The following is a 27271-nucleotide window of genomic DNA, read 5'->3' on the forward strand; positions in this document are numbered from 1 at the left end:
TACAAGAGATGCAACCTTTATTCAATTTATTAAGTTGTTTTTAGACACTCAAAAACCGACCGGGCCCGTCGCGCGGTTAAAACCCTTCCGAGCCGTGAGCGGGTCGTAAGCACTCGCTCGTATAAAATGAAGACATGATGATCAACACTGTGTGCAAAGCCATTAAAAGTTCCTTTTCCGACGTGACACTAGATTAGGTTTGTTTGTTTTTCCCTCTGTTTTTGTTAATAACACGACACGGAGCTAATTAGAATAGTTTAAAAAAAAAAAACACCACAGCTTTACCAGTTGAAGACGAGAAGAGAATGAATACAAATAAAGAAAAATCAAAATAAAAAGCATAACCAACTGTACAATTGTTCGGAATCTCTTTTTGTCGTGTGGTCTTTTTTTTTTTTTTTTTTTTTTACACGCGTGGCGGCGACTCGGGGAGAGGAAATGATCGACGGGTCCTCTTTAGAAAGGGCGTGGAGGGTGAAATCCCTCCTTCTGGGTTTTGCTTCACCCAACAGGAAATTGGAAGGGGAGTGGTGCTGAAGCGAGTCAGGATAAGAGCCATTTTGTGGGCTGGCATAGAGGGGGAGGGGGGAGTTAGTTTACGACAAGAGGGTTGTTTGCTTCAGGCGTTGTAGTGATAACATGCAACTGTTATACTAATGTACACTTCTTAAAAAAAAAGCCTTTAAAAAGAAAGGAGGAGAAACGTCAACAAAAGAAAGGAAAATCATTTTTTTTTTTTTTAGAAATGCAGCTATACACAGTCTTTTTGCTATTTTGGACAGGGGTAGTGAGGACCGATGTAAGGAAGCTGTGTGTCTTGTGTATGTTTTGCGTGTTTTGTTATGCAGGAACGCTCCTAGTTACTGCAGCAGGTACGGCTGCTGGGCTGGGCTGTCTCGGTCAGGTCCACGCCCCGGTTCCGCCCGGCTCCGCCTCCGGACGTTTGGGGCTCGTTCTTGGGGAGCTTCTTGGCTACGATGACATCATCGCACAAAAAAAACATGAGTTTGTTTTACCACACTGAATACCGTAAATTCCAGACTATAAGCCGCTACTTTTTTCCCTAACTTTCAACCCTCCGGCTTATTCAGTGATGCGGCCAATTTATGTAATTTTTCGAACGGCTGCTAGCGGCGCTCGAGTGTTGCTACCATTAACTGCCCTGTCAAAGTTATATTATTATTATTAAAGCTTTGAAAACTCTCTTGGTGTACCGTCTTTCTTTGTAAATATGTGTAACCCATGTATAATATGTATTTGCAACTGTATATTTTTGTAATGTATTTATTTTAGACACTTATTCTGATATGTTTTGCACGGGTGAACGAAAAATGAGGGGCGGAACAAACGCGGGGTGCCGAGTTTAAGTGGGGACCGCTAATGGTGAGGGACAGACAAGGAAAGAAGAGGGGGTAAAAAGTTGGTTAAAGAAAAAGGAGTTGCGTGGGTAAATGTCTTCATCTGATATATTTTTCCCACCCTTACCTTTGGAAATATACACTTTTTTCCTTGGATTACTTTCAACGGGACCTGGATTCTGCAGGTCTGCATCAAACCTTAAGTACCGGTATCATTTTCTGTTCATTATGCCGGCTGTGATTTTTGGACTGTACACTTTAGTGAAGGACATTTAGTTTCAATCGCGGGACTTGAAGTCGGGTTTGGGTTAATTTTGTGTTTGTGTTACATTTTTTTAATGTGGGCGCATGCGGCTTATATACAGGTGCGGCTCGTGTATGTAAAAAAACCGTTTTCCTCTTAAAATGTGGTGGGTGCGCTTTATAAAAAGGTGCGCTCTATAGTCCGGAATTTACGGTAGTTACAAGATTTCTGACTCATTTACAATAACTATTGTTTAAAGGAGCAGTACGAAATTTGGAACATTTTTAAAGAAATCAAACGGGGTTCCGCAGGCCTGTATCTCCCCAAAACCAGATCCATTACCCATGAAATGGATGACGTGGAGCCACAACTCTTGCATTTTATTTTAACCATTACAGAGACCTGGCTCAATTCGAGGATCCCCGATGCTAACATGCAGCTGCTCACTATATTACTTCTTACACTGAAGGAGAACCCCTCTAGTTTCATGGTACAGTACTATTGTAAAATAAAGACAATTCAATAATCAATTCATTCATTTTACTTGCTGCCGCTAATCATTGCAGCCTCCGTCAGCTCGTTTATATCGCACGTGCAAGTAAGTGCATTTCTTAGACACTCGAATAAACTCTTTTTTCACCTTTCTTGGGGTTTGTGTTGACAGTTGGACTGTAGCAGAACGAGGCCTCTTCTTACTTTCACCATGTTCAAGCTGCACTAACAAATATAAACGGGGGGAAAAAAAGGACCTAATGTGTTCCGACCCTAACAGCTTTGCTTAAAAGATAAGAGCAGCTAGGTGCGGTTAAAAAAACATCTGCTCTTTGGACTCTTTGGGCATAGTTAACACATACTTTATAAAGAAAATGTTTAACTTTCAACTTTTTAAGGACACCTTTAAAATAAACAGATTTCTCCATGCATTATCCAGTTGTTAAAAACTAAATTTAAATACTGAATTATACATACACAGATAACATACTCAAATCATTTCATTTGTATAAACGTTATATGTTATTGTATACATATAATTTGGTGTAATTAAACAGCACTAAAATGTGTTTGTTATTATTTATTTACATGAATAAAATACATTTTGACTGCATGATTAATGCAATTTGACAAGTTGACAAAGTACATAATTTCATTTAGTGTGATTAATTAGCACTAGAACTACAGTGAAGAAAATAAGTATTTGAACACCCTGCTATTTTGCTATTTCTCCCACTTAGAAATCATGGAGGGGTCTGAAATTTTCTCGTAGGTGCATGTCCACTGTGAGGGAGATAAACAAAAAAGAAAAATCCAGAAATCACAATGCATGATTTTTTTGACAATTTATTTGTGTGATATAGCTACAAATAATTATTTGAACACCTGAGAAAATGAATGTTAATTTTTGGTACAGTAGCCATTGTTTGCTATTAAAGAGGTCAGATGTTTCCTGTAGTCTTCACCAGGTTTGCACATACTGCAGGAGGGGTCTTGGCCCACTCCTCCACACAGATTTTCTCTAGATGAGTCAGGTTTCTGGGCTATCGCTGAGAAATCCAGAGTTTGAGCTCGCTCCAAAGATTTTCGATTGGATTTAGGTCTGGAGATTGGCTGGAACCTTGATATGCTTCTTACAGAGTCACTCCTTGGTTTTCCTGGCTGTGTGCTTCAGATCGTTGTCGCGTTGGAAGACCCAGCCACGACCCATCATCAATGCTCTGACTAAGGGAAGGAGGTTGTTACCCAAAATCTCACAATACACGGCCTAAGTCATCCTCTCTTTAATGCGGTGCAATCATCCTGTCCAATGTGCAGAAAAACCCCCCCGTGCACAGGAGGGATGGTGTTCTTCGGATTGTACTCTTCATTCTTTTTTCTCCAAACACGCTTAGTGGAATTAGGACCAAAAAGTTCTATTTTGGTCTCATTTGACCACGAAACTTTCTCCCATGACTCCTCTGTATCATCCAATTGGTCATATGCAAACTTAAGACAGGCCTTGACATGTGCTGGTTTTAGCAGTGGAACCGTGCCATGCATGATTTCAAACAGTGAGGTCTTGGTGTTTTACCTACAGTGACCTTTAAAACTGTCGTACCAGCTCTTTTTAGCTCATCGACCAACTCCTCTCGTGTATTTCCAGGAGGATTACTCACCTTTCTCGGAATTATTGAGGCCCCATGGGGTGATATATTACATGGGACCCCACTCCGATTGAGATTAACCATCATGTTTAGCTTCTTCCATTTTGTAATAATGGCTCCAACAGTGGACCTTTTTTCACCAAGCTGCTCGGCAATTGCTCCGTAGCCCTTTCCAACCTTGTTGAGGTGTACAATTTTGTCTCTGGTGTCTTTGGACTGCTCTTTAGTGTTCGCCATGTTACAAGTTAAAAGTCTTACTAATTGTATGGGATGGACAGTTGTCTTTATGCAGCTAACAACCTCAAACAGGTGCATCTGATTCAAGATGACACATGGAGTGCAGGTAGACTTCTAATGGGCGGACTAACAGGTCTTTCAGGTCAGAATTCTAGATGATTCACAGGTGCTCCAATACTTATCTGCAGCTGTATCACACAAATAGTTAAGAAAATCAAGCATTGTGATTTCTGGATTTTTCTTTTTAGTTTATCTCTCTCACAGTAGACATGCACCTATGATGAAAATTCCAGAACCCTCCATGATTTTTAAGTGGGAGAAATAGAAAAATATCATTATTTTCTTCACTGTAAGCTAGATTTCAATGGCTAAAATATGTGTTTTAAACAATTTATTTCATTAGTCAAGTCATGTTCCCTTAATAACATGTTGCTGTATTTTTACTTATTTTCCAGATATAACTTTTTAATTTATTTTGCCATTGCATAAATATTTAGGAGTTAATATTTTTTTATGGTTCCTTAATTATCATTGAAATTAGCGATATGTACTTTTTTGATCAAAATTATGGTTTTTCAGTGCAGTATTTTTTTTCATTTAGATGTTAATTTGAATGTTAATTCAACTTGAGGGTATTTATCACAATAAAAAGACTACTATGGAAGACATTTGATAATTTGACAAATTTCACCATATCTTATCATAATAAAAAATTAAATAGGGTAAACAGTAAATGTTTTGAAAGAATTAACGTGTAAGCCCATTTTAAGTGGTGTTAGGAGCTTATCAAGTAGAGACTTTCAAACAAGATGTCCCTGGTTGAAGGGCTTTAAGTGCATGTTGTAAAAACTGACTATCAAAAGATAACCACTTTATGTCGAGATTATTGAACACAAAATTGAAACAGACAGGTACGCGTGCTCTAAAATCATCTAACAAACTACATGTTTAATGTTATGTCAGTATTACATATTAGAATTATTAATTTTAGCATTTGTCAGTGATAAACCATAAATATTCATAATGATGTATCAATGTGAGATTTGTCTATTCCATATAGTTAATAAATAAAATGAAAGGGAATACGAACTAAACATAAAAATACGTATAAATAATGTATACGATGGCTTTCTCCCTCAAATAACTCACCAATCGCCATGAAGATTTCGTTAACGTTCATGGAAGTCTTTGCTGACGTCTCCATAAAGAGAAGGCTGTTGTCTTCGGCGTACGATTGGGCGTCCTGTAAACCGAATAGACATCATTGAAATGCTTTCATGGCACACTTTTACATACCGTATTTTCCGCACTATAAGGCGCACCGGGTTATAGGGCGCACCCCCAAAAAATAGTTTTTGGTCCTATATTTTCCATACATAAGGCGCACCGGATTATAAGGCGCTACAATGGGAACGTCGACGTAACAGTCAGATAGTTCAGTCAAACTTATTACCCCCTTAACATTCCGAAAGCTTGCAAAGAAGCAAATACGTGTCGTAGACACGTGCGGATGCGGTGTCCGTACGATGTCACCAAATAAAACATTTCTTAGTTTCCACTTTATTTTTTGCTGGCACACATTCATTCATCTTTTTCGGCCAATTGCAGGCTTCCTTTCGCCCCTTTAGCCTATGCGAGCCTGTAAATGATAAAAAGGATCCGCCCCCTTTACCTCCGAATAACTTTAGCCAATAGTGACTGATTCAAATGATGATTGACTCATTGGTTAGGAAATGAAACGCCGGTATATAAATCCCAGCATACACCGCGGACGACTTCGCCTTCGGGGGAAAATCTAGTCAGCGGCTGCTTGCTTTAGTTGCAAGACTTTGCGACTTAATATTGATCCATATATAAGGCGCACTGTATTATAAGGCGCATGGTCAGCTTTTGAAAAAAATAAAGGCTTTTAGGTGCGCCTTATAGTGCGGAAAGTACGGTAATTTAAAAAAAAATTCACAAAAACTACTCGGCAGCTACTTTATTATCCACGGTTTTCTGAAAGGCATGATGAGATCTTTAAATCTTAAATTTTGAATGACCACTTTGCAGCATGGCTTGCATCACACAGAAATTAAAGATTAAGAAAGCTCTATACAATCAAAAAATTGATTCATTCTTATTTGTGATGTTATTCAATTCAACAGGGACTATCAGCGCGCATGTTTATGGTAAGACATTTGATCAAATACTGATTGACAGATTGACGGACAGACTGAGGATATCATTTCTTCCTCATGCCACGAGGCTCTTTAACTCCACCCAGAGGGAGTAAAAGCCCACATTAAACCCCACCCCTACATTTGCATATTACCCTAATTTTATTACAGTGTGTATTTTCCGTAGCACTATTTAAACACTATGGCAAAACGTTATATTGGGTGTTTTTGTATTCTATATCTTTATTATTGTATTTTTCAACACAAGGATACTGCTGGAAGTGTGAATTTCCCTACGGGGATGAATAAAGTATCTATCTATCTAAATGTTCAAAAGAAAAACGAAAAAGGGTGTTCAATTAAAGTACTACTCATGTGTCCAGCAGATTACAGGAAAAGGCAATACTTTGCTACCGTTGCACAATATAGCATAATAGTCGTTTTACAAGTATGTATTTTGACACACCTGAAAGTCGAGCGCTCGCTTGCCGGCCAAGTCAGCTTTGTTGCCAGCGAGTGCGATGACGATGTTGGGACTGGCTTGCCTCTGCAGCTCCTTTACCCAGTTCTTTGCGCGCACAAACGACTCCTGAACAGGTAGCAAGAGCAAGAAAAGCGTTACTAGTAAGCATGCCTAGGGGATGTGGATAACAACCAATTCAGGTTGTATGGTACTATTTAGCCCCAGCCACCTAGAAAAATCGGCAAGCAAGAGTCAAGAAGAAATCTGCAGGATCAATAGTATTCTCCATTTAGGCGCTTGTGCTGTGGAATGCTCTGACTCCTGAGATTTCATCTGCAACTTCAGTGGAAGTGTTTAAATCTAGGCATTATACGCACTTATATTCCATAGCTTATGTGAGATGTTGACTTCATACAATTTTTTTGGGCCCTTGAGGGAGGAGGACAAGCCAAGATCCTGGGCTGCATCAGTTAGTTTTGGGGAAGGAAGCTGTCACATGGGCATTCTGGTTTTTCCTATATTTAATGTTGATGATGGCCTTGCAACATTCATTGCAGCCTGGTTATTCTAGAAGTAGGTTTACATTATGAAAGACCCCTTCTCAACGTCTCTTAATTTTCCTCATGCTAAGGTTGTTTGAGTTCTTCCTTGCTCTCGTGGGTTTCAGCTTAGTTTAGCATTGGGGCTGCAACTAGGAATCGATAATATGGATAGAAAAGATTGAAAAGCAATGATTAAAGCGTTGGCAACAAATAAGCTCATGGATAGGTTCTGTCATACGCAGCAAGAGTCAGTGAGCATAAATGAGCTAAGTGGAGAGCAAACCAAGGCGGTATTTTCAAAGGCTTACTCAACTCATGAAACAGACACCAAGGAAATAATTAGACCGAAGTCCTCAAAAGTGTGGGAGCTTTCCACAGTTTTCAAAACCAAAAAGTGCGTCTCTTGCAAGCTTTGCAAAGGTGATTTTGCATGGCACGGGACCAACACCATTATGAGGCAGCACTGAAAACGAAAATGTGGAGTCACCGACGAGGAGCTCCGCTTCGGGGTAAGCCACTACATTATTTGTTTTCATTTGTTTGTTGTTTGCGTTTTAAAGTGAGGAAACCTAACGTTGGTCTCCGGTAGCTGGCCGATACTAGCTGATTAATGAGTGTATGCATGCATGCGTGCCAGAGATACATTTTATTTCAGTTAAATAATCTTAAGCAGTGTTTAATTGTTCTTTACAAAAAACTTTCACACAATGGTGGCAAGATTAAGCATAGAGTTTTACTTTTCTGGCACAGTCCGAGTGATTAAGTGAGGAACTGAAATGTTAGTCTGTGCTACAGCATCACCGTATGGTATTCTGGGAGCACAACAGAAAAACATACAGAGTAATCTGCACAGTCCAAAACATCCTCGGCTACTCTCTGTCCAGTCTAGAAGACATTGCTGGTGATACCGTAGGGGACATTAACATTATAAATGATCGATACCCACCCGACCACTACCTCTTTGACCTGTTGCCCTCTGGTAGGCGCTACAGGTCCCGCAAAAGCAGGACAAACAGGCTCAGAGACGGCCTTCTTCTCCATTCTGATATACTTTAATAAAAGAATTAAGTTTATTTGGGCACGGCACAAAAAAACAGTATCTATCACTAATAAAGGGGAACAACAAATTGTTTGCAAAAATCCAAAACAGCTGAACAATACAGTAATATTAACATAAAAATGTGCCCAAAGGGAGTAGGCTGAAGCCAAAGCTTTAAAGTGCCCACTCCTGTTCCATTTATCATTTTAAGCAGTTTTTATTTTTGCTTTATTTAGTTAAAAAAAACTCATCTTGTAATTGCACACAATGGTGGTAATAGGTTTAAGCATCAAGTTTTACATTTCCAGCAAAGTCTGAGTGATAATTGTGTCCTTGTAAATTGTGCCCTAATTCATACTCATACTATACTTTTCTTATTAAAAAACAGCAAACAATGACAAGTTTCATGACGAGAAAGACATCATGAACGCAACAGCAAGCAGCTGTCATCACTGAGAGCATCCTCAACATAATCCTCATTGACATGCTCATTTTTGCATGAGTTCTAGAATGGGTGAGAGAGTGAGTTAGTGGGGAAACCTGTTAGTGGTCATATTTACTTTTTGCTTGTTAATGTTGAAAACCATGTTACTGGGTTTTCAGATTTGCATTTATTTCCTAGTACACAAGCTCATGTCCTTTAATAAAAAAGATGCCTCGTTTTTTACACTTTATGGTAAAAATATAGACTTGCAGGTGTATAGCATATATTATGTAATTTTGTTTATTATTTGACAAAGACTTGGAGTTTTTGTTGTTTACAGGTAATAAAGTAGAATATTGTGTTTTTCTTATTTATCCAAATATTTAATATTTGAATAAAGAGGAAATGGATTAAGTGTTGTTGTTTTTTTTTTTTTTAAATATGATCATTGATTAATCGAAAAAGAAATAATCGACAGATTCATCAATTAATAAAATAATTGTTAGTTTCAGCCCTATGGTGTATTAAGGGTGCCTTTTGAGACTTTTGTGATTAAGGGCTAAATAAATAAAGATAACTCAAATTAACCAAGAGTTACTCTGCAGAAAACGGGGGGTCGAATGTTTGTGACGTACCTCGTTGGTAATATCATAGACCACAATGGCCGCCTGGGCGCCTCTGTAGTACATAGGGGCCAGACTGTGGTAGCGTTCCTGGCCAGCCGTGTCCCAAATTTCAAACTTGACTGTCGTGTCGTCCAAGCATACCGTCTGAGTAAGGAAGGCGGCTGTAGAGATAGCGACAAGGAACAAAAGTCAACCATCTTTAGGAAGTTGCATTCTTACATTTCCTCATTTTTCCAGCAGTTTAATTGCTAAAGCTTGTTTAAATCATGTTTTCCACTATTGATAGCTTCTATCACATAATCGACATCTGAGAAACCTTAGTAAAGCGATCATATTGGATGGGTAATAATTATGAGGTAAACGTACTACTTCATTATCATTGCGATTGACATTCAAAATATGGCTATGAAACCTCTAGTTTTGCTGTTGTTGAACATTCTGGGCTAAATTGCGACAACAAATGTTCACTTATGTATAAACACGAGCCATAGGCGCTAGAATAAAGCGCGTGGTGTAGGGTTTAGGATTGATGTCATAGGTTCTCTGAGACTCGTTTCAGCCAGCGAAGGACGCACCATCAACTGCGAGGCGTTTTAGCATGCCCGGGCCATCCCTGGGGATCGCATTGCATTAATTCGGAGCCCATCTCTGCCCTCCAATCACCTTGCACTCTTTTTGGTGCTCATTTTCACCGGGAAAAAGCTTAATATTTTCGCGTAGGGCTGATTGCATGCACCCACCATCTCCAAAAGGTGCATTGCATGCGAGGTTGTCACTCTGGCCTTCACTCAACAGTACTTGGAGTCACAAAAAACAACGCCTTGCACAGCCAACAAAATTCAACGTTCCTACACCTTTTTCATGGCCAAAATTCAAGCACTTTTGAAGGACCTTCAAAAGCCAATTTACAATTTTTCCAGGACCGTTAAAAATAAATTTGGTGTGAATCATGTCATTTGCAGAGCCACAAATACATCTGCATTTTACATATGCGATTTTTAGTCTGGCGTTTGCATTTATATAGGACATTTTGAGATCTCGAGTGAATCGCAAATATATTTGTGAATATGAACCATGCGTGTTTTTAAGATAAAAGGACAGTTGTATGTACCTAACATTTTCAGTTGCAGGAAGTTTTTCCCTTGACAATTTACCACTGAGAAACGCCATCGTATTTTTTAGCACAGCTTATAATAAATGTCCATAATAATATGTAATCCTTGCACTAATACACATTTCATAGTGCCCTGTTTAAGTGTAGCATGCACTTGGCCTTTTGGGCGCGATTGGTAAGGGTGATGACGCTTCATAGCACAATGTTATACAAACAAATGCGAGCTTCTGTTCATCACGAGGAAAGAAGAAATGCAATTGCAAAGCGAAGCCACCAGAGAGCAGTATCAGTGTCATTAGTAAGCTGACTTGAGAAAATTAGCTATCATTGTAAGGTCTTCACCCAAATTTTAAGCGATTTTCAACCCTTGAAAGCACATTAGAATTCAATGATTTTCAAGGATTTCAAGCACCCATTGAAACCCTAAAAACAAGTAGAGCTGTGACAACATCAAACCTCGTCTGGTTGACCCATCCAATATGGCTGACTGTTCACATTCGGCGATGCGTGTTAAGTCACGCAAAAATGACTAATTGTGAGCAAAGCAGGAAATGAACCGGAAACTATAGCAGGTCACGGATAAGATTGAAAAAAAGCAATGCTGTTCAGCAGGACAAGACAAGCAAAACCTCCAATGGTGCTCTCCTGAAATTCGTGGAACTGTCCCTTGACGAAGCGGAGCACCAGACTCGACTTCCCCACCGCCGACTCCCCCAGCAGCACCAGCTTGAACTGGCAGATCTTGTTGCCGGCGTTGGGCCCGTTGGGTCGGGTAGCTCCGCCTCTACTTGCCATGTCGCTTGCTCAGGACACTTCCTGACGTGGATGCTGCGAGAAAAGAAGGGGAAGTGTCATTTCATCGATCAAAGGTGATACAGCAGTGTTCTCGTTTGCCCGCGGCCCTGCGTCCTAGACGCATTATTTTTGCTGGGGACGCATCGTGTCAAATCAACGTGCGTCCCCGGGACACAAAATTGTCATTGTAACTTTTTAACAAAGATTTACCGCACTCCAAACTTTTCGTCAGGCAGATCCGCCATTGTTGTTTTGGTCTCGCGGTTCGAGATTTCGTCTGCACGCCGATCTCGAGTTCGAGTTGTGTAATGAAAGTCCGTCTCTTTTTAGAGAACCTGCCTTTTCGGCTCCACTCATTAAAGAGCCGGCTCTCAAACGGCTCACTTGCTTTGATGCATTATATTACGAATGATTATGTTGAATAAAGAAGTTAAGAAAAAAAGGAAGTGTAAAAGGAGAAAAACGAAAAAAGACAGGTTTGTGGTGGTCCCTTTTAATCAGTATATTACCAACAATAATTTAATGCAGAAAATCATAATTTGAATAAGGAAATGTAATATTCTACTTAATTATATTTGCATGTATTTTTTCCTTCTACAGTGAACGTCCAAGCGACTTAGTTTTTTATAATAAACCTCATTCATGTCAAGCAACTCAGTGTCTCACAACAAAATGTTCATTAACAATATATATGATATAAGGAAACACATGTACAATATAACATGTTAAACTACATAAATAAACATATTTGGAAAAAAAAAAAGATTGTTTTGTATTTTGTAAGGGAAAATACGACAGTTTGTAAGGGCATGGAGCACACTAAATTTTGGGGACCCATAGATCTCTGTTGGGACCCATAGATTTTTGAGCATGCGAGTCCCTGGGACCCATCACTTTTCAGAGGTAAAATGAAAACCAATACAGTTCTGTAAAGTTATCCTCAGGGCACGGTTATGATAACCAAACCGAATAAATCTTTCATGGTTAAACATCAAAACCAATGTTATGAGTGTAACTAGAGTCCCGTATGACCGCCAGCGCATTTTGTCACTCGGAATACTTGTGTTCACGCGAGAAGATTCTGAAGAAAATGAACCTGTGGCAAGAATGGAATTTATAGAAATTCCTGGACCACAGGTGACACAAATAACTCATTTGGTATGCATTTCACCAGATGCGCATGCGGGAAAGGAACATTCAGTGCAAAATAGAACTCAAAGATTTTGTATTGATGTTGTAATTCTGGGTACGGTTCCAATTAACTAGTCAGGATTTAAAACTTTTGTTATGTGTTGTTTTTGTTCATTGTCTGTTGATTCCCTTGCAACATCCATTGCAGCGTGGTCACCCTGAATGTGGGGTTACCTCATGATCGGCCCCTGCTCAACAGTTCTTAGTTTTCGTCATGTCGAGGATTTTGAATTTTTCTTTGGCTTCATGTAGGTTTCTGATCGGGGACGTTTTAATGGTTGTCTGTGCAGCCCTTTGAGACTTTTGCTGATTAAGGGGTGTACAAACAAATGTGATCTGGCGTGTTGAGCTTTGCGACATCAGGAAATGTAAGAGCTGTTTAACAATAAGTTTGTATAATCTTATTATTTAGTACTGTTTATTGTTTAAAGGGACACTGTGTTACTACAAGGACTCAAAGTGACCAAACCGCACCATTTTTCCTTTTAATATTTTGCCCAGCCTTTCAAAAGATTTTGTTTATGGGGGGAAACCCTTACCCGCAAGATGTCCAACAATCATGTCAGCTTCCTCTAGGAGAGCCTCGTGTTATCTAAAATAAACATGTTTTTTTTTACCTATGAGTATTACAAGAAAATGCATGTTTATATGACAGAGCATGTTCTTATTATTCAAATCAATATTGTGTGTTTTTTTAATGAATGAAGTTTTTTACCACGAGGAGGATACACAGTGTCCCTTTAATGCCACAAATGATCAGCAAATGGCTTTTTTGCAAGTGTGCGAACTCAATCTGCGGCTTAGGTGCAATTCAGTTGCATTTCCTGCCCCACAAACCCAACATTTGATAATAATCATAAACCCTTTTGCACAACTGATTAAGGTTGGAAAACCTGAATCAGCCTGTGCATCTTAAATGGCGGGGGTGGTCAATAAAAGATCATCTTTACCCACAATAATAATCCTGCTTTTTGATTGACACTGTCAAGTGTAATCTTAGTAATTGTGCATGATCACAGAGTTCAACAATGCCCAAACGGCTCTCATGCGTTTTGTGTCTTACATAAATATAGTTAACGTGATTATCACTCACACAAGTGATCAGTGTACAGTTATGGCTCTTCAAGTGTACATTTTAAACCACTGCACACATTTGTATTTGAAATTTAACAGGTGAAGATAACATGCAGATGTGTTTAGTCTTTAGATAAAGGGTCTGACCTCCAGGACGCAAGTCTTTAACTAAAACCTGACAGACACTGTTCGCACCAACTGAGTCATTGGAATTGTTTGGCATTCCCAATGTCACATGACAAACAAAACACTGCTTGCCGAGACAAACTCGACAAACAGTCGCGAGAACCGTGAAACAACCTGACCTGAATCTTCAATTTTTTAGCCTGACATGGACAATATTTGACGTCGCACGGACAGAGCACTGGTCACAAAATACAAAACTCAATTCCAATGAAGTTGGGAAAGTGTGTTAATTGCAAATAAAAATTGATCCAAGTAAATTGCAAATTCTTTTCAACCCATATTTAAATGAATGCACAGCAAAGACAACATATTTATTGTCTTCACTCATAAACTTTATTGTTTTGGGAGAAAATCATCAACTCTGTAATTTGATGACAGCAACACGTGCCAAAATAGTTGGGACAGGTGTCAATAACTACTCAGAAAGTGGATGAATGGAAATCAACCAACTATTTGCAGGTGAACAGATGAATTAGCAACAGGTGAGAGTTGTTACTGGGTATAAAAAAGGGAGACCCGAACAAGCTAAGTCATTCACATGCAAGGATGGGGCGAGGTTCACCTCTTTGTGAACAACTGCGTGAGCAAATTGTTGAACAGTTTAAAAACAACATTCCTCAAAGTACAATTGCAAGGAATTTAGGGATATCATCATCTACAGTCCATAATATTGTGAAAAGGTTCAGGGAATCTGGAGAAATCACTGTGCGTAAACGGCATGGCCGTAAACCATTATTGAATGCCCGTGACCTCCGAGCCCTCAAGCGGTACTGCATTAAGAACCGACATCAATGTGTAAAGGACATCACCACATGGGCTCAGGAACACTTTGGAAAACCACTGTCAGTCAATACAGTTCGACGCTATATCCGTAAGTGTGGGTTAAAACTTTATGTTGCAAAGCGTAAGCCATTCATCAACAACATCCAGAAACGCCGCAGGGTTCTCTGGGCCCGAGCCCATCTAAAATGGACTGATACAAAGTGGAAAAGTGTTCTGTGGTCTGATGAGTCAGTTTTCCAAATTGTGTTTGGAAATTGTGGACGTCGTGTCCTCCGGTCCAAAGAAGAACAGAACCACCCAGACTGTTATGCACGCAAAGTGCAAAAGCCAGCATCTGTGATGGTATGGGGGTGCATGAGTGGCCAAGGAATGGGTAACCTGCACATCTGTGAAGGCACCATTAATGCAGAAAAGTACATTCAGGTTTTGGAACAAAGTATGTTGCCATCCAAACAGAATCTTTACCATGGGCGCCCTTGCTTCTTCCAGCAGGATAATGCCAAGCCACACACTGCACGTCTCACGACAGCGTGGCTTCGTAGTAAGAGGGTGCGGGTGCTTGACTGGCCTGCCTGCAGTCCTGACCTGTCTCCCATTGAAAATGTGTGGCGCATTATAAAGCGCAGAATAAGACAAAGGAGACCCCGGACTGTTGAACAGCTGAAGCTGTACATAAAGCAAGAATGGGAAAGGATTCCACTATCAACGATTCAACAACTAGTCTCCTCACTTCCTAAACGTTTATTGAGTGTTATTAAAAGGAAAGGTGATGTAACACAATGGTGAAGAAGCCCCTTTCCCAACTACTTTGGCACTTGTTGCAATTATAAAATTCTAAGTTTATCATTATTTGCTTATGGAAATAAAGTTTATGAGTTTGAACATGGATAATCTTGTCTTTGTGGTGTATTCATTTAAATATGGGTTAGAAAAGGTTTGCAAGTCATTCTATTCTAATTTTACTGACATTTTAAACTTTTTCCCAACTTCAATGGAATTGACTTTTGTACATCTGATGAATGACGAAGGAATATTTGAGAGAGCTCTGGAGAACATTGGCACATTATTAAGGACTCCTCTTGCCCCAACCACCACCTCTTAACCCGCTGACCTCTGGAAAACACTCAACGTCCATTAAAACAAAGATTAACGTGCTCAAAGAACAGTTTCTTCCCCAGAGCCATCACCGCCCCTGTAATTGTATATATCAGTATTCAAACAAATTGTATTTTTTTTCAATTGACAAGATGAGAAGGCACTCCAGGATAAACACGTAATAAAGACTTGTAAAGTAAAAATAAGATGAAAAGAATGTCAAGATAAATGGGCAAAAATATTCACAAGGTAGTGCTTGAAGACTAACCTAAATTGTAAGTGCATCGTAACAAAAATGCAATGAAAAATATGTGTCGACTATGTGAAGAACATATGCTAATATCGTATTTCTTTTTATTCTTATTTTTGCACAATTGGCCACTTATGTCATTGCACTATTGTGTGATGTACATACAATTCGGGCCAGTCAACAACCGTCAATTATATAATTTGTTTTCTTATCTTCTATTTATCTTTTGGGTCTTTTACAACATGTTTAACCTGTAGTGCAATGTCTAATCTGGTTTTAAACAATTGCTACTAAATCAGAATCAAAGACAATAACGACAAGTCTATTGTTTTATTCAGTAAAACACTTTTCAAGTTAATCAAGTCACCTCACCCAGCAAAAATGGAACAAGTTAAATGAAAAGTGTTTCTTACAATGTCATTTATTCAAATATAATAATAGGATTGTCGTCATTGTCATTAATTACGACTTAGTGAAAATTGTTTACACTCAGCAAAAACTGGCTGAACGGACTACCTACCCCCTACCTCTCAGATAGGAAGCACTGTGTTAAATATGGTGAAATGACATCTGAGCCCTTTAGTGTTATATGTGGTGTTCCGCAGGGTTCAGTACTTGACCCCCTTCTTTTCAGCAGTTACATGCTTATATTAGGTGATATTATTCACAAGTATAATATCAGTTTTCATTGCTACGCAGATGACGCTCAACTATATCTTCCGATGGAGGAATCTGCCACACTAAATTGTGGAAATCGAGGTCTGCCTCACTGAGATAAAAGAATGGATGTCACTCAACTTCTTGCGCTTTAACTCTGAAAAGACCGAAATGCTAGTTATTGGTCCATCTAAATGCCGTGATTTGTTCTCAAAAACAGCTCTGAACATTGACAAATGTAATATCACCCAGAGTGACTCAGTCAAAAATGTAGGTGTCATATTTGACCCTGATCTGTCCTTTCAAACACACGTTAAGAATATTACTAGACAGCTTTTTTTTCCCATCTTCGCAACATTGCTAAAAGTTGCCCTAAACTGTCTCATTCGGATGCGGAGATTATAATTCATGCATTTGTAACTTCCCATCTCGATTACTGTAATGCACTACTCACCGGTCTCCGGAAGTCCAAAATCAAGAGCCTTCAGCTGGTGCAAAATGCTGCAGCGAGGCTTTTAACTAAGACAAGAGAGTTTGATCACATTACCCTGATTTTAGGTAACCTACATTGGCTTCCTGTTAGGTTAAGATGTGATTTCAAGGTTCTGTTGGTAGTATACAAAATCATGCATGGACTTGCTCCCTCGTATCTTTCAGATTTAATTTCACCCTATGTTCTGGCCCGGAGCCTTCGCTCTGAAAATGCTGGTCTACTAGTGATTCCAAGAGCAAAGAAGAGATCCGCAGGTTCGAGAGCGTTCCCCGGTGCTGTGGAATGCTATTCCCCCGAGATTCGATCTGCAACTTCAGTGGACATGTTTAAATCTAAGCTTAAAACATAATTCTATTCTATAGCATATGAATAACATATTTTATGTTGACAATATCTGTGTATCTGTGTATTATTTGACCTCATGTAGGTTATAGATCAGGTGATGGTGTAATAATAGTCTGGTCTGCAATATTCTGTGGTCTGTGCAGCCCTTTGAGACTCTTTGTGACTAAGGGCTATACAAATAAACATGACTTGACTTCAAAAAAACACCAAATGTAAGGATAAAATGTGACTTTTTGGTAAAAAAAAATGAAAAGTTGAAAAAAATGCCTTCAGGATGTTGATAAAACATCTTTAAATGTTTGGACGAATTAATTTGGACCACGGTGGGCCGAACAACATGATTTGAGACGTCTTGTTTTGGACTTAATAACACGATTAAATTAAGCTCACAATTAAGTGGAGTTGGGTAAGACACGTTTAATGTACACCAACTGAGGACTAAATCATATGATTTTCGTGTAAAACACGTCGCAAAATCATGTTTAATAACGCAACGTGCGCGAGTGTTGTTGTTGTTCGTCGGCGTGAATTAGCACATTACTGGCTAGCGTTAGCCGAGCGGCTACATCCTAACTTCGTAACGTCGCACCGAGAGGGGAATCTTAACCGGTCATAAGACAGACTTGACGGTGTCAAACGGAAACAGCGAAAGGACGAATGTTCGCGTACAATTTTGCGTTTTAAGTGTAGCTTTTTTCCCCAAACATTACGAACGGCGGATTTTGGGTGTGTGCGGCTAGTGACAGCTATGATGTTAGCCGTCACTGGCTAACAGCTGGCTAACGTCACTATCCGTCCGCTGTCTTTTTGGGTCAGACAATTGTGGTCAAAATGCTTCACAGGCGTCCATGTTTAGCATCACAACACAACAAGTGGCGTCGATTTAAGCGGGCAGACCAAGCGGAGTTGCCGTGTTAGCTCGGCTGGTACTCCCAAAGCGGCGCCGGGCTAAGGCTAGGGAGCTACCCAGCTAAGGAGACACCGCGCTCGGGGTTGGAAGCTCGTTCGGCCGCGGCCGTCGGGTGGAGTCCTCCCTCACACACACACTCCGGTTAGCCGCTAGCTAGCTGTTTTGCAATCGGTTCCTTTACTCACCCAGCCAAGAGACAACGCCGCTGCCAAACGTTGTAAAGAGATTCCCTTTTTAAAGGACAAAATTGTTCACTCTGATATAAATCGGCCTCAGTGAAACATTAGATTATTTTCTTTTCCAGCAGGCTCCGCCACTTGTCTCAACTTCCCTGTTAGCTTGGAACGGACGATGATGACAGATCGTATGACTGCGACTGGCAATCCTCCTACGTCTCACCGAGCCCCACCAATCATACGTGCTACTAGATTCCTAACATTTTGAAATATTTTATTTTAAATATATGCCAAATCACAGGATAGAACAATACAATAAAACTAACCGATCACGAAATGACGATGTTTTTACACAATTGAAAGCTAACTCGTTCGGCTGTACGCAACGTGTATTTATATTTTTTTTATATTTTTATATTTTATTTTTCCCCCTAACTAATTTCACATTTATTCGATTGCACTCCAGTTTTACGTTAAAATGAAAAATATATTAACATTTCCTTTGCCTATTTTCAGTGTTGCTAGGCGACGGCAAACTAAAAGTAAGCTCGCCCCGGGTACTTGTCTTTCTGGAAACATCTCTTTTAGTCTAAAATTCGGAAACATTTTAAAGATCAATTGTAGGTGAACATGGCAGACACAATGAGGATACTGCACATGCCGAGTGTAAGTTAACTTATACTTTTTGTCGTTTGAAGTTAAGTAATAAGCAATTGACCAGCTTTTGACATGTTGTAGCCACTTTATATAAAATATATATATAATTTTTGCGTTTTCTTTCATTACTAGGCTGGAAAACGAGTTCCCGTTGGTGACAGAGTAGCTACTTGTTTCCAAGATATAAAACGGGTAAGTTATGGAACCTTGCCTCGACCGAGACATACCTAATTGGTATAATGGCGGCGCCTTCTGGCTGCGGCTGCATCGACTCGCTACAACGGGTCAGATGTATCGACATTTCGTTCTGTGTACATTGTTACAAAGAATGACAATACAAAGGAAATTATTATTATTATTATTATACGCTTAACACAGTAGATTTGACATAGAAGCTTTTAAAGGGAAATTGTGTATTACATAGCACCTCCAAGTAGTAAAAAAAATGCTCTTCATTAAAAAGGAACAATATCCATCCATCCATTATCTGCACTGCTTATCCTCAGTAGGGTCGCGGGGGTGCTGGAGCCCATCCCAGCTATCTTCAGGCAGTGGGCAGGGGACACCCCAAACTGCTTGCCAGCCAATCGCAGGGCACACAGAGACAGACAACTCACTCGTTCATTCACACCTAGGGACAATTCGGATCGGCCGATTAACCTGGCGCGCAAATTTTTGGAATGCAGGAGGAAACCCACGCAAGCATGGGGAGAACATGCAAACTCCACACAGGAGGTTTGATCTCATGTCTTCAGAACTGTGCCGACCACTGCACCGCCGTGCTGCCCAAGAAATAATATAGATTTTTAAAACAAAAATACATGAAGATTGTGCTTTTAATTCGCTCTATTAAGCCCATGCAAGAAATATGCTACTTGAAAGGGACTTTGTATGTTATTATTAAACACCATCTAGTGGTAAACAAATATTTTTTGTTCATTAAAAAATCATATTGATTTTAATAAGAGGCAAAAATAATGAACTAATTTGATGACGTATGCGTGACTTTTGAAGCCCCGCTAAGCGGCGGTACCACGTGATTGTTTCAGGAAAAATATCTCTAGCTTTAAAAATGAAATGAAATGAAATGATCTGCATTTATATAGCGCTTTTCAAGTCAATGACTTCTCAAAGCGCTTTACAATGTGCTCCACATTTCCCAATAGCGGCCTTGCAGCCATGTAAGGCGCTAATCTGCTTATTGGGGGTATTAGGGGTTCAGTGTCTTACCCAAGGACACTTCAACATGTAACACGGACGAGCCGGGATTCGAACTGGGATCCCTTGATCACAAGACGAGCTACCTCCTGAGCTACTGCCGCCCCTTTAACTGTGTTTCGAAATAAAAGCGGCAAAGAAACACCCCCAAAGTCGAAAGTCCCCTTCAAATACCAGGAATCACAGAAATATGCACCAATTATTTACAAACTTGATATCTATGCACCCCTTTTTCATCTGTACCTTGTGAGTTTTTTTAAAAAGCAGGTGAAATTCTCCGCAAAATTAAGAAACCTGACTGGGTCCAAAAATATATTGATTTTAAATAAAAATGAATAAGCACTTTGTTTTACCTGCTTATTTCCCTTTTCCACTTGTTTTATAAGCACTAAGTAATACAGAACAATTCATGATACACTCTTACTCTGACACGCTCTTAATACACTCTTCAAATATGCATTTTTGTTATCAGAGCATATTTCACACCCCAGTTTTATTTCATGCACCAAGCATGTTATACAGTTCTCTGTCCACATGGCAGCGTAGTTTAGGAAAGGAATCCTATTGAAGCGAGCGTGTGCGTGTGCGTGTGCTTGCGTGCGCGTGTGTGCTTGCGTGTGTGTGCGTGCGTGTGCGTGCGTGTGTGTGTGCGTGTGGAATCGTGTGCAGGGCTTCACTGCTTTGTGGGGGCTTCATTTTGCCAACACTAATATTCTTGCTTGAGCTTTTTAGCACTCATTTTCCGTTCTACTTTTCTAGACAATACAGCGACATCTATTGGTCAAAAAAACTCAGTGTCACTTTAAAGTACATAGACAGACTTTACAAATACAACCTGCCAACTAGATCATCCAAAACCAATACCAGTGTCTGAAATAATGTCCACCCGGACGCCCGGGGCGTGCATCTTTTACGTCGGGCGTACAACTTACCAAACGTCTCCGCCCGGGTGGCCGACAACTTTTTCCAGAAAAAACAAAAGATTTTTTTTCAAACCAAACATTTGCTTTATTCCGATTTCAAAATATTCGTTTAGTTTGGAAATTCCGGTTCGTTTGGCAATTTTCATACTCAGCAGCCAATCAGAAGCCTGCATCGAATAACTTCGTATTTCCGGGACTTTCCCGAGCCTTATAAGGTCCCGCATTTGCATATCATTTTCCTAAGTAGGTGCACAGAGAACACAAGAAAAATGGATAAGTGGTTAGGAATCAAGCAAAAACCTCAGCCCCAGAAGAGAGATTCAAAAGAAGCTAACACAATTTATGACGCTACAAAACATAAACATACATTGAAAGCATCGTGGAAAGAGGTGTTCACATGGCTTGTAGCAGACGACGCCACGCAAACATTGCATGAATGAAGATGAGTAAATACTGGTACATACTGATGGCAGATGGAAAACAGCGATGTCATATACATGCAATAAATGTTATAAGTAGGGTTATAATAAACTTAATTTTAAAGTGTTGCTCTGTTATATATCCTGATTATCAATCCTTAATACTTTTCAACAATGTTTTGGGTTTTTTTGCAATGAGTTGTCTTATTGTGTTTCAAGTTGTAAAAATGGGGCAGGCAACTTTATGGTTGGGCGGATACTTTTCAGAGTTGTCTGCCCTGGTGTCCTGTAACTTTTTGTCATGAGTTTCAGACACTGCAAATACAACTCGAAATTATGTCATTTTTGATACTTTATTACAAATGTCTGTGTGGGAAAACTACTGATGTAATATATCAGGCTCCATGAATCTTTGTACTGTAAATAATAAATATGAACCCAAAACACATCGTCCCTTTTACAAAGCCATGATGATTGTTTCAAATCAGTGTTACATCCAGGGTTGGGTAGGGTTACTTTAACTGGATTACTTTCAATTACTTTTGGATTACTCCAATACCAAATATGCTAATAAAAGACAAAAGAAACTAAATATGCATAAAATTACTAAATTTTGTGCAGGCTTGGAATACATGGAACGGCAAAAATGATATTGGCAAGCTGTTTGGATTTATTTTCATTTTGTTTCTGTCGCATTTTATGTTCGTTTTGCCGGAGATTAAAGAGATCAAAGCCAGGAGAGAAAGCTTGCCACGTGTTTTGAGTCATCATTTTATTCATATTTAGTTTCTTTTGTCTTTTATTAGAATATTTGGTATTGGAGTAATCCAAAAGTCATTGAAAGTAATCCAGTTAAAGTAACCCTGGTTACATCCTTGTACCTTTTTCCCCCCAGGCTCCGACCCCGCCTGTGGTCCGTAAGTACCTCAACAGCTACCGACCAGGGCCCGGCATGATGAGAGTGCACCATGGGAAAGCAAACGACCCGAAAGTGTCTGAGACGCTTGTTCACGGCCGCTGTACCAAGGCTTCGATAACAGTAAGCGAGCCCTCTAAAGAGGCGTCATTGTACACCTTAAATCGGTCAGGAAGCAATCAAATGACACACACATGCAGTCACTGAACAGGCAAACTAACACTTTTGGATAATCTTGGAATATGTGATACATTGTGCTTTTCTCCACATGGTTTTTCTGTGTCCCGTAATATCTTTTCACATAATTTGCGTAGGTACCCATGCTTGTTTTATTTTTTTGTTTTTTGTTTTTGTATAATGGATGTCTCCAATACTTTTTTTCATTTCCTTTTCATGTTTGAAAGGTGCTTTGCGAATACAACTTACCTAGCCCATACTTGTTCTCACGACTACAATTAATCAAATATTGCAATGATTTTTAACCAGTGCGACAGGGCACGCTAGTGTGCCATGAGATCTTGTGTCTTGTGAGCCGCAGGAAATAGCCAATTTTTACATTTGTATTAAAAGCATGTCATTGTTTAGGATTTTTGCTTTCCTCCAGTGATCAGCAAAGTAACTGTAACATTCATCCATGTAAGTAGGTGGCAGCAGATTACCATTTTTAAAAACAAATTACTATATCAGGAGGCAAGTATATTTAATAACTCATTTTGTTCAATGAAGCTGTTTACGATTGCACTGCAAAAACAGGAGAGTAAATCAAATGAAGTAAAAATCTTGCACACAAATCTGCCGATTTTGATAATCATTTTTACTAAAAAAACACACAAACCAAAACTTTGAAGAAGTTAGAGTATTTTTTCCGTTCCCCCTGCATATAGCGTTTGCATATTTTTATTTTTTAAGTTTTATTTTTGTTGTTTTTCTCAAACAAGATACAAATATAGTCAAATTTGAAAAACAAGTTAAACTCTTATCGAAGTCAAAATTACAGCAAAATTATTAACAAAAATTGACTATGACAAATGATCAGAAAAATGTTATACTTTCAATTGAGGCAACGTGATACTTGGAGATTGCGAAAAAAAATTGAAACCGGTGCCTGTGATTTGTAAACATTTTCGTGACGTGCCTCGAGAATTTTAATGAAAAAAACTGTGCCTCAGCTCCAAAATTTCAGAAAACAACTAACCATTGTCTAACTTACTGATATCAATATTAATATCTCAAAATGCCAGAGAGACATATCTGACTTCTAGTCCAAACTGTGACTAATTTCTATCTACCTACCTACCTACCTACCTACCTACCTACCTACCTACCTACCTACCCACCTACCCACCTACCCACCTACCCTGGTCATATCCCTCGAGGTGCCGACCGACAGCAAGACAAACACATACAAAAGCAAAGAAAAGGGAAACAGTTTCAAAAAACACACACACAAATTTTTGGGGACCATGGCCAACCCAAATGCCCAAACACCCAAACAACCACCTCGGCACCCAAGTTGGTCATGCTTTCATCCCTCCAGATGAAATGGGACACCAGAAAGCGGCCATGTCACTCGTGTCAGGGTGACACAACACACTCTTTTGTTAAACAGCAGGGCCCGACAGCTTTCACTGGTTTACCCCTGCCGCATCATACGGGTGCCTTGCCCATCCTTTGGAACACGTCTAAACATCCCACTATGCTTTTACAACGCCTCTCCACTCATTCATATCAACAGCAAGAGCTCTTCCTTCCACCATATTTAGACCTCTTTCCTGCAGTGCACTCATAACACTATCCATCCACATCAATCGCGGCCTTCCTCTTGGATATTATAATTGCTATATATTATTGACAGGCTGCCAACATGATCAACCCACCCCCTCAGAGCAAGTTCCAACAGAAGATGCAGGAGTTCAGAGAGTCTGAATACAACTCGCGGCAGAAGGGGCCATTGGGCCGTACGCCAGACAGTGCCGGACTTCCTTCCTGGTACAACAAGTGCACCACGTTTGGAATTAAAACCACGCGAGGTGCGTCAGTTTAATTTGTCCCTTGATTTTTCGAGGTGGTCTGTCATCCGTCCTTTTTTCTTGTGTTTGTGAAGATGTGGATGCCGGTGATGTTATTTATCCTCACAAATCTTTGGTGAAGTTGGAAAAGGAAGAAGAACAGGCACATAAGGTGTATGTTCGCACCCATAACGGATTCCTTGTCGGTGAGGAAAAAAAAATACAATTCAGGCTGAGTTGTCAACTGGAATTTTTCTAGATCTGATCCAGATTCTCTGCATGTCAGAATTAAATAATTGTATTGTTTTATTTTTGTGAGGAACTTGGTGAAAAGTAATAGATAACAGAACATTCAACATTCAGATGCAGGGATGGGCAAACTAAAATGGCCTGCAGAATTAAGATCGCAAAGAGATGATGTGAAAAAATGACGAATAATAAGTCTGCCCTTTTGATGCAATGCACATATTTTCCCAAAAGATGGCACACTTAAACCCCATTGTTGGATGTCCACCATCCATTTCCAGTTGCATGATTAGTGACCAGAGCTATAGTGACACTTCCTTTCATAGAAAGGATAGTACCATGAAAGCTTTTCTTTTGGTTTCATTTTTAATCTGTTTTAAGTTGACGTTTAAGCCCTTAATGAAAAAAGGGGCGGATGAAAGAAAATGAAAAGTGGACAATCATTTGATAAGATTGGAGAGGTGATAGGGGGCAGCACGGCGACGCAGTGGTTAACGCACAGTGTGCGGCACGGTTCTTAGTTCGTGGGTTCGAACCCCCTGTGTGGAGTTTGCATGTTCTTCCCGTGCTTGCGTGGGTTTCCTCCGGGTTCTCCGGTTTCCTCCCACGTTCCAAAAACATGCATGTCAGGTTAACTGGCCGGTCCAAATTGTCCCTAGGTGTGAATGAGCGAGCGAATTGTCTTTCCCTGTGTGCCCTGCGATTGGCTGGCAACCAGTTCAGGGTGTCCCCTGCCCACTGCCCGAAGATGACTGGGATGGGCTCCAGCACCCCCGCGACCCTACTGAGGATAAGCGGTGCAGATAATGGATGGATGGATGGAGAGGTGATAGAACGATCATAATGGTAATGAACAGCTATGATGCACTTAGCTTTAAATGAGTGCCAGTTACCTAAACCTACCTCAAGCATTTCAACACCATTCATCAATCGATCCATCCATCCATCCAACCATCCATCCATCTATCATCTGCACCACTGATCCTCAGTAGGATCGCGGGAGTGTTGTAGCCAATCCGAGTTGACTTTGGGCTGTAGGCAAGAGACATGGTGAACTGGCTGCCAGACAGTTGCAGGGCACACAGACACCTTTCTCGCTCATTCAAACCTTTGGACAATTTGGACCGGCCAATCAACCTGACATGCATGTTTTTTTCATGTGGGAGGAAACCGGAGTGCCCGGAGGACAGCCATGCAACCACGGGGAGAACATGCAAACTCCACACAGGAAGGCTGGTAGCTGCATGCAAACCCATGACCTCAGAACTGTGCAGCAGACACGCTAAACAATCAGCTGCCGTATCGGTCGTTTTCAACAAATTCACCAGATTATATTATTATATATATATTATATATTATATACCGGAGCCATATCCCCTAGTGGGAGGTAGCTAGAGTCAGGAACACGTTCATATTTCTGACTCTTTCTGGGAGATTGATACAGAGGAGGGGGTTGCCAGCCCCCTCGCTCAACCCAACTGATGTGTTGGAAGTCATTAGGTGACCAAACCCCCCCAATTCCAACCCCTAATGCTGAGCGCCAAGCAGGGAGGCAATGAGTACCAATGTTGTAAGTCTAAGGTATGACTCGGCCGAGGTTTGAACCAGCGACATCCCAGTCTCGGAGCGGGCGCCCTACCCCCAAGGCCACCGAGCTGTATAATTTTTAATGTTTCAAAACCAACTTCATGACATTTACCAAATCCAAACACTTTGTCAGCTGATACTTTAAATCAAATCAACCTTCTTGTCTTTCTGCAAATTATTAAAAACCAACGTGGCCCAGCCCAAAAGTTTGCCCACCCCTGTTTTGTGTAATAAAAATATATTTTTTTAAAAAACAATCCAGTTTTACCACATTGCTATTGTGTTTCAGGTGAGCAGAAAGATAGGAAGTACAACTATGATAAAGATAGCTGCTTTGGAATCCAAACACACTATGACAAGGATGGACGCTATGTCGATAGAACTTTGCGTTGGTTGGGAGAATCCACCAGGTGAAAATGCAGAAAATGTTTTTCTTTTTAAGATTTGAAAAAAATATTTCCTTTTGTCTTTTTTAGTTTTTATCCGGTCTGTTATTTATGTTTGAATTATGTGATGATTGCCTAGCATAAGTTGCCAGGAAACATTGTAAAAATGTTGAACCATGCAGAGTGTCTTTGAGTGTCTGTAATTTGTATTCATTTTTGGTTGCACTACGCAATACAGCAACATCCAGTGGTCAAATATTACATCGTGTCCCTTTAAATAAGATTTTTTTGGGGTTGATGATGAAAGTGAAAGTTACCCTTATGAATTTGCTGAAAAAATGTTACTTTCCAAAGAATGTACAACCCAAACCCGGTATGGACGAGATCTCCAAACAGCAGAGAAAAGTTAGAACAACAAATTGGGAACATGGACAACAACAAGAAGTAAGTTTGTGTTTTATATTTCTTACCAAGTATGTAAAAACTTGCAATAACAATGCAGTTATTACAGGAAAGAAAACTATGTCGAGATGTCACTAGGGCGCGCCTTCGGAATTTACATACCACCAGATGATTACAGTGAGTTTATTTTACATTTTTTGGGGGGCAGT

At 39.9% G+C, this 27271-nt stretch overlaps 2 protein-coding genes across 4 annotated transcripts in view; one reads left to right on the forward strand and one right to left on the reverse strand.

Moving 5' to 3' along the window:
- Positions 1 to 18532, reverse strand: LOC148372993 (ras-related protein Rab-5A). Its single transcript, XM_088327515.1, has 6 exons — positions 18309 to 18532; positions 10974 to 11172; positions 9240 to 9391; positions 6603 to 6725; positions 5127 to 5220; positions 1 to 972 (listed from the first exon to the last, which is right to left on the reverse strand). The coding sequence occupies exons 2-6, from the start codon at positions 11137 to 11139 to the stop codon at positions 857 to 859; spliced, it is 651 nt and encodes a 216-aa protein (XP_088183641.1). The 5' UTR covers positions 11140 to 11172; positions 18309 to 18532; the 3' UTR covers positions 1 to 856.
- The window catches only part of efhb (EF-hand domain family, member B), a 17012-nt gene continuing 7306 nt past the window's right edge, over positions 17566 to 27271 (forward strand). The window contains exons 1-9 of one of the 3 annotated variants that reach the window (XM_088327510.1): positions 17566 to 17619; positions 18816 to 18965; positions 19089 to 19148; positions 22412 to 22555; positions 24288 to 24462; positions 24537 to 24647; positions 26564 to 26684; positions 27015 to 27104; positions 27172 to 27239. In XM_088327510.1, coding sequence (XP_088183636.1) covers positions 18930 to 18965; positions 19089 to 19148; positions 22412 to 22555; positions 24288 to 24462; positions 24537 to 24647; positions 26564 to 26684; positions 27015 to 27104; positions 27172 to 27239 — 805 coding nt within the window. In that variant the 5' untranslated portion in view covers positions 17566 to 17619; positions 18816 to 18929. Of the gene's footprint in view, positions 17620 to 17680; positions 18966 to 19088; positions 19149 to 22411; positions 22556 to 24287; positions 24463 to 24536; positions 24648 to 26563; positions 26685 to 27014; positions 27105 to 27171; positions 27240 to 27271 lie in introns of those variants that run through there. The other 2 variants (XM_088327513.1, XM_088327512.1) reach the window with 2 other exon arrangements.

Source organism: Urocampus carinirostris, chromosome 2 (assembly GCF_059441175.1).
Source record: "Urocampus carinirostris isolate Australia breed hairy pipefish chromosome 2, RoL_Ucar_1.0, whole genome shotgun sequence".
NCBI lineage: Eukaryota > Metazoa > Chordata > Actinopteri > Syngnathiformes > Syngnathidae > Urocampus > Urocampus carinirostris.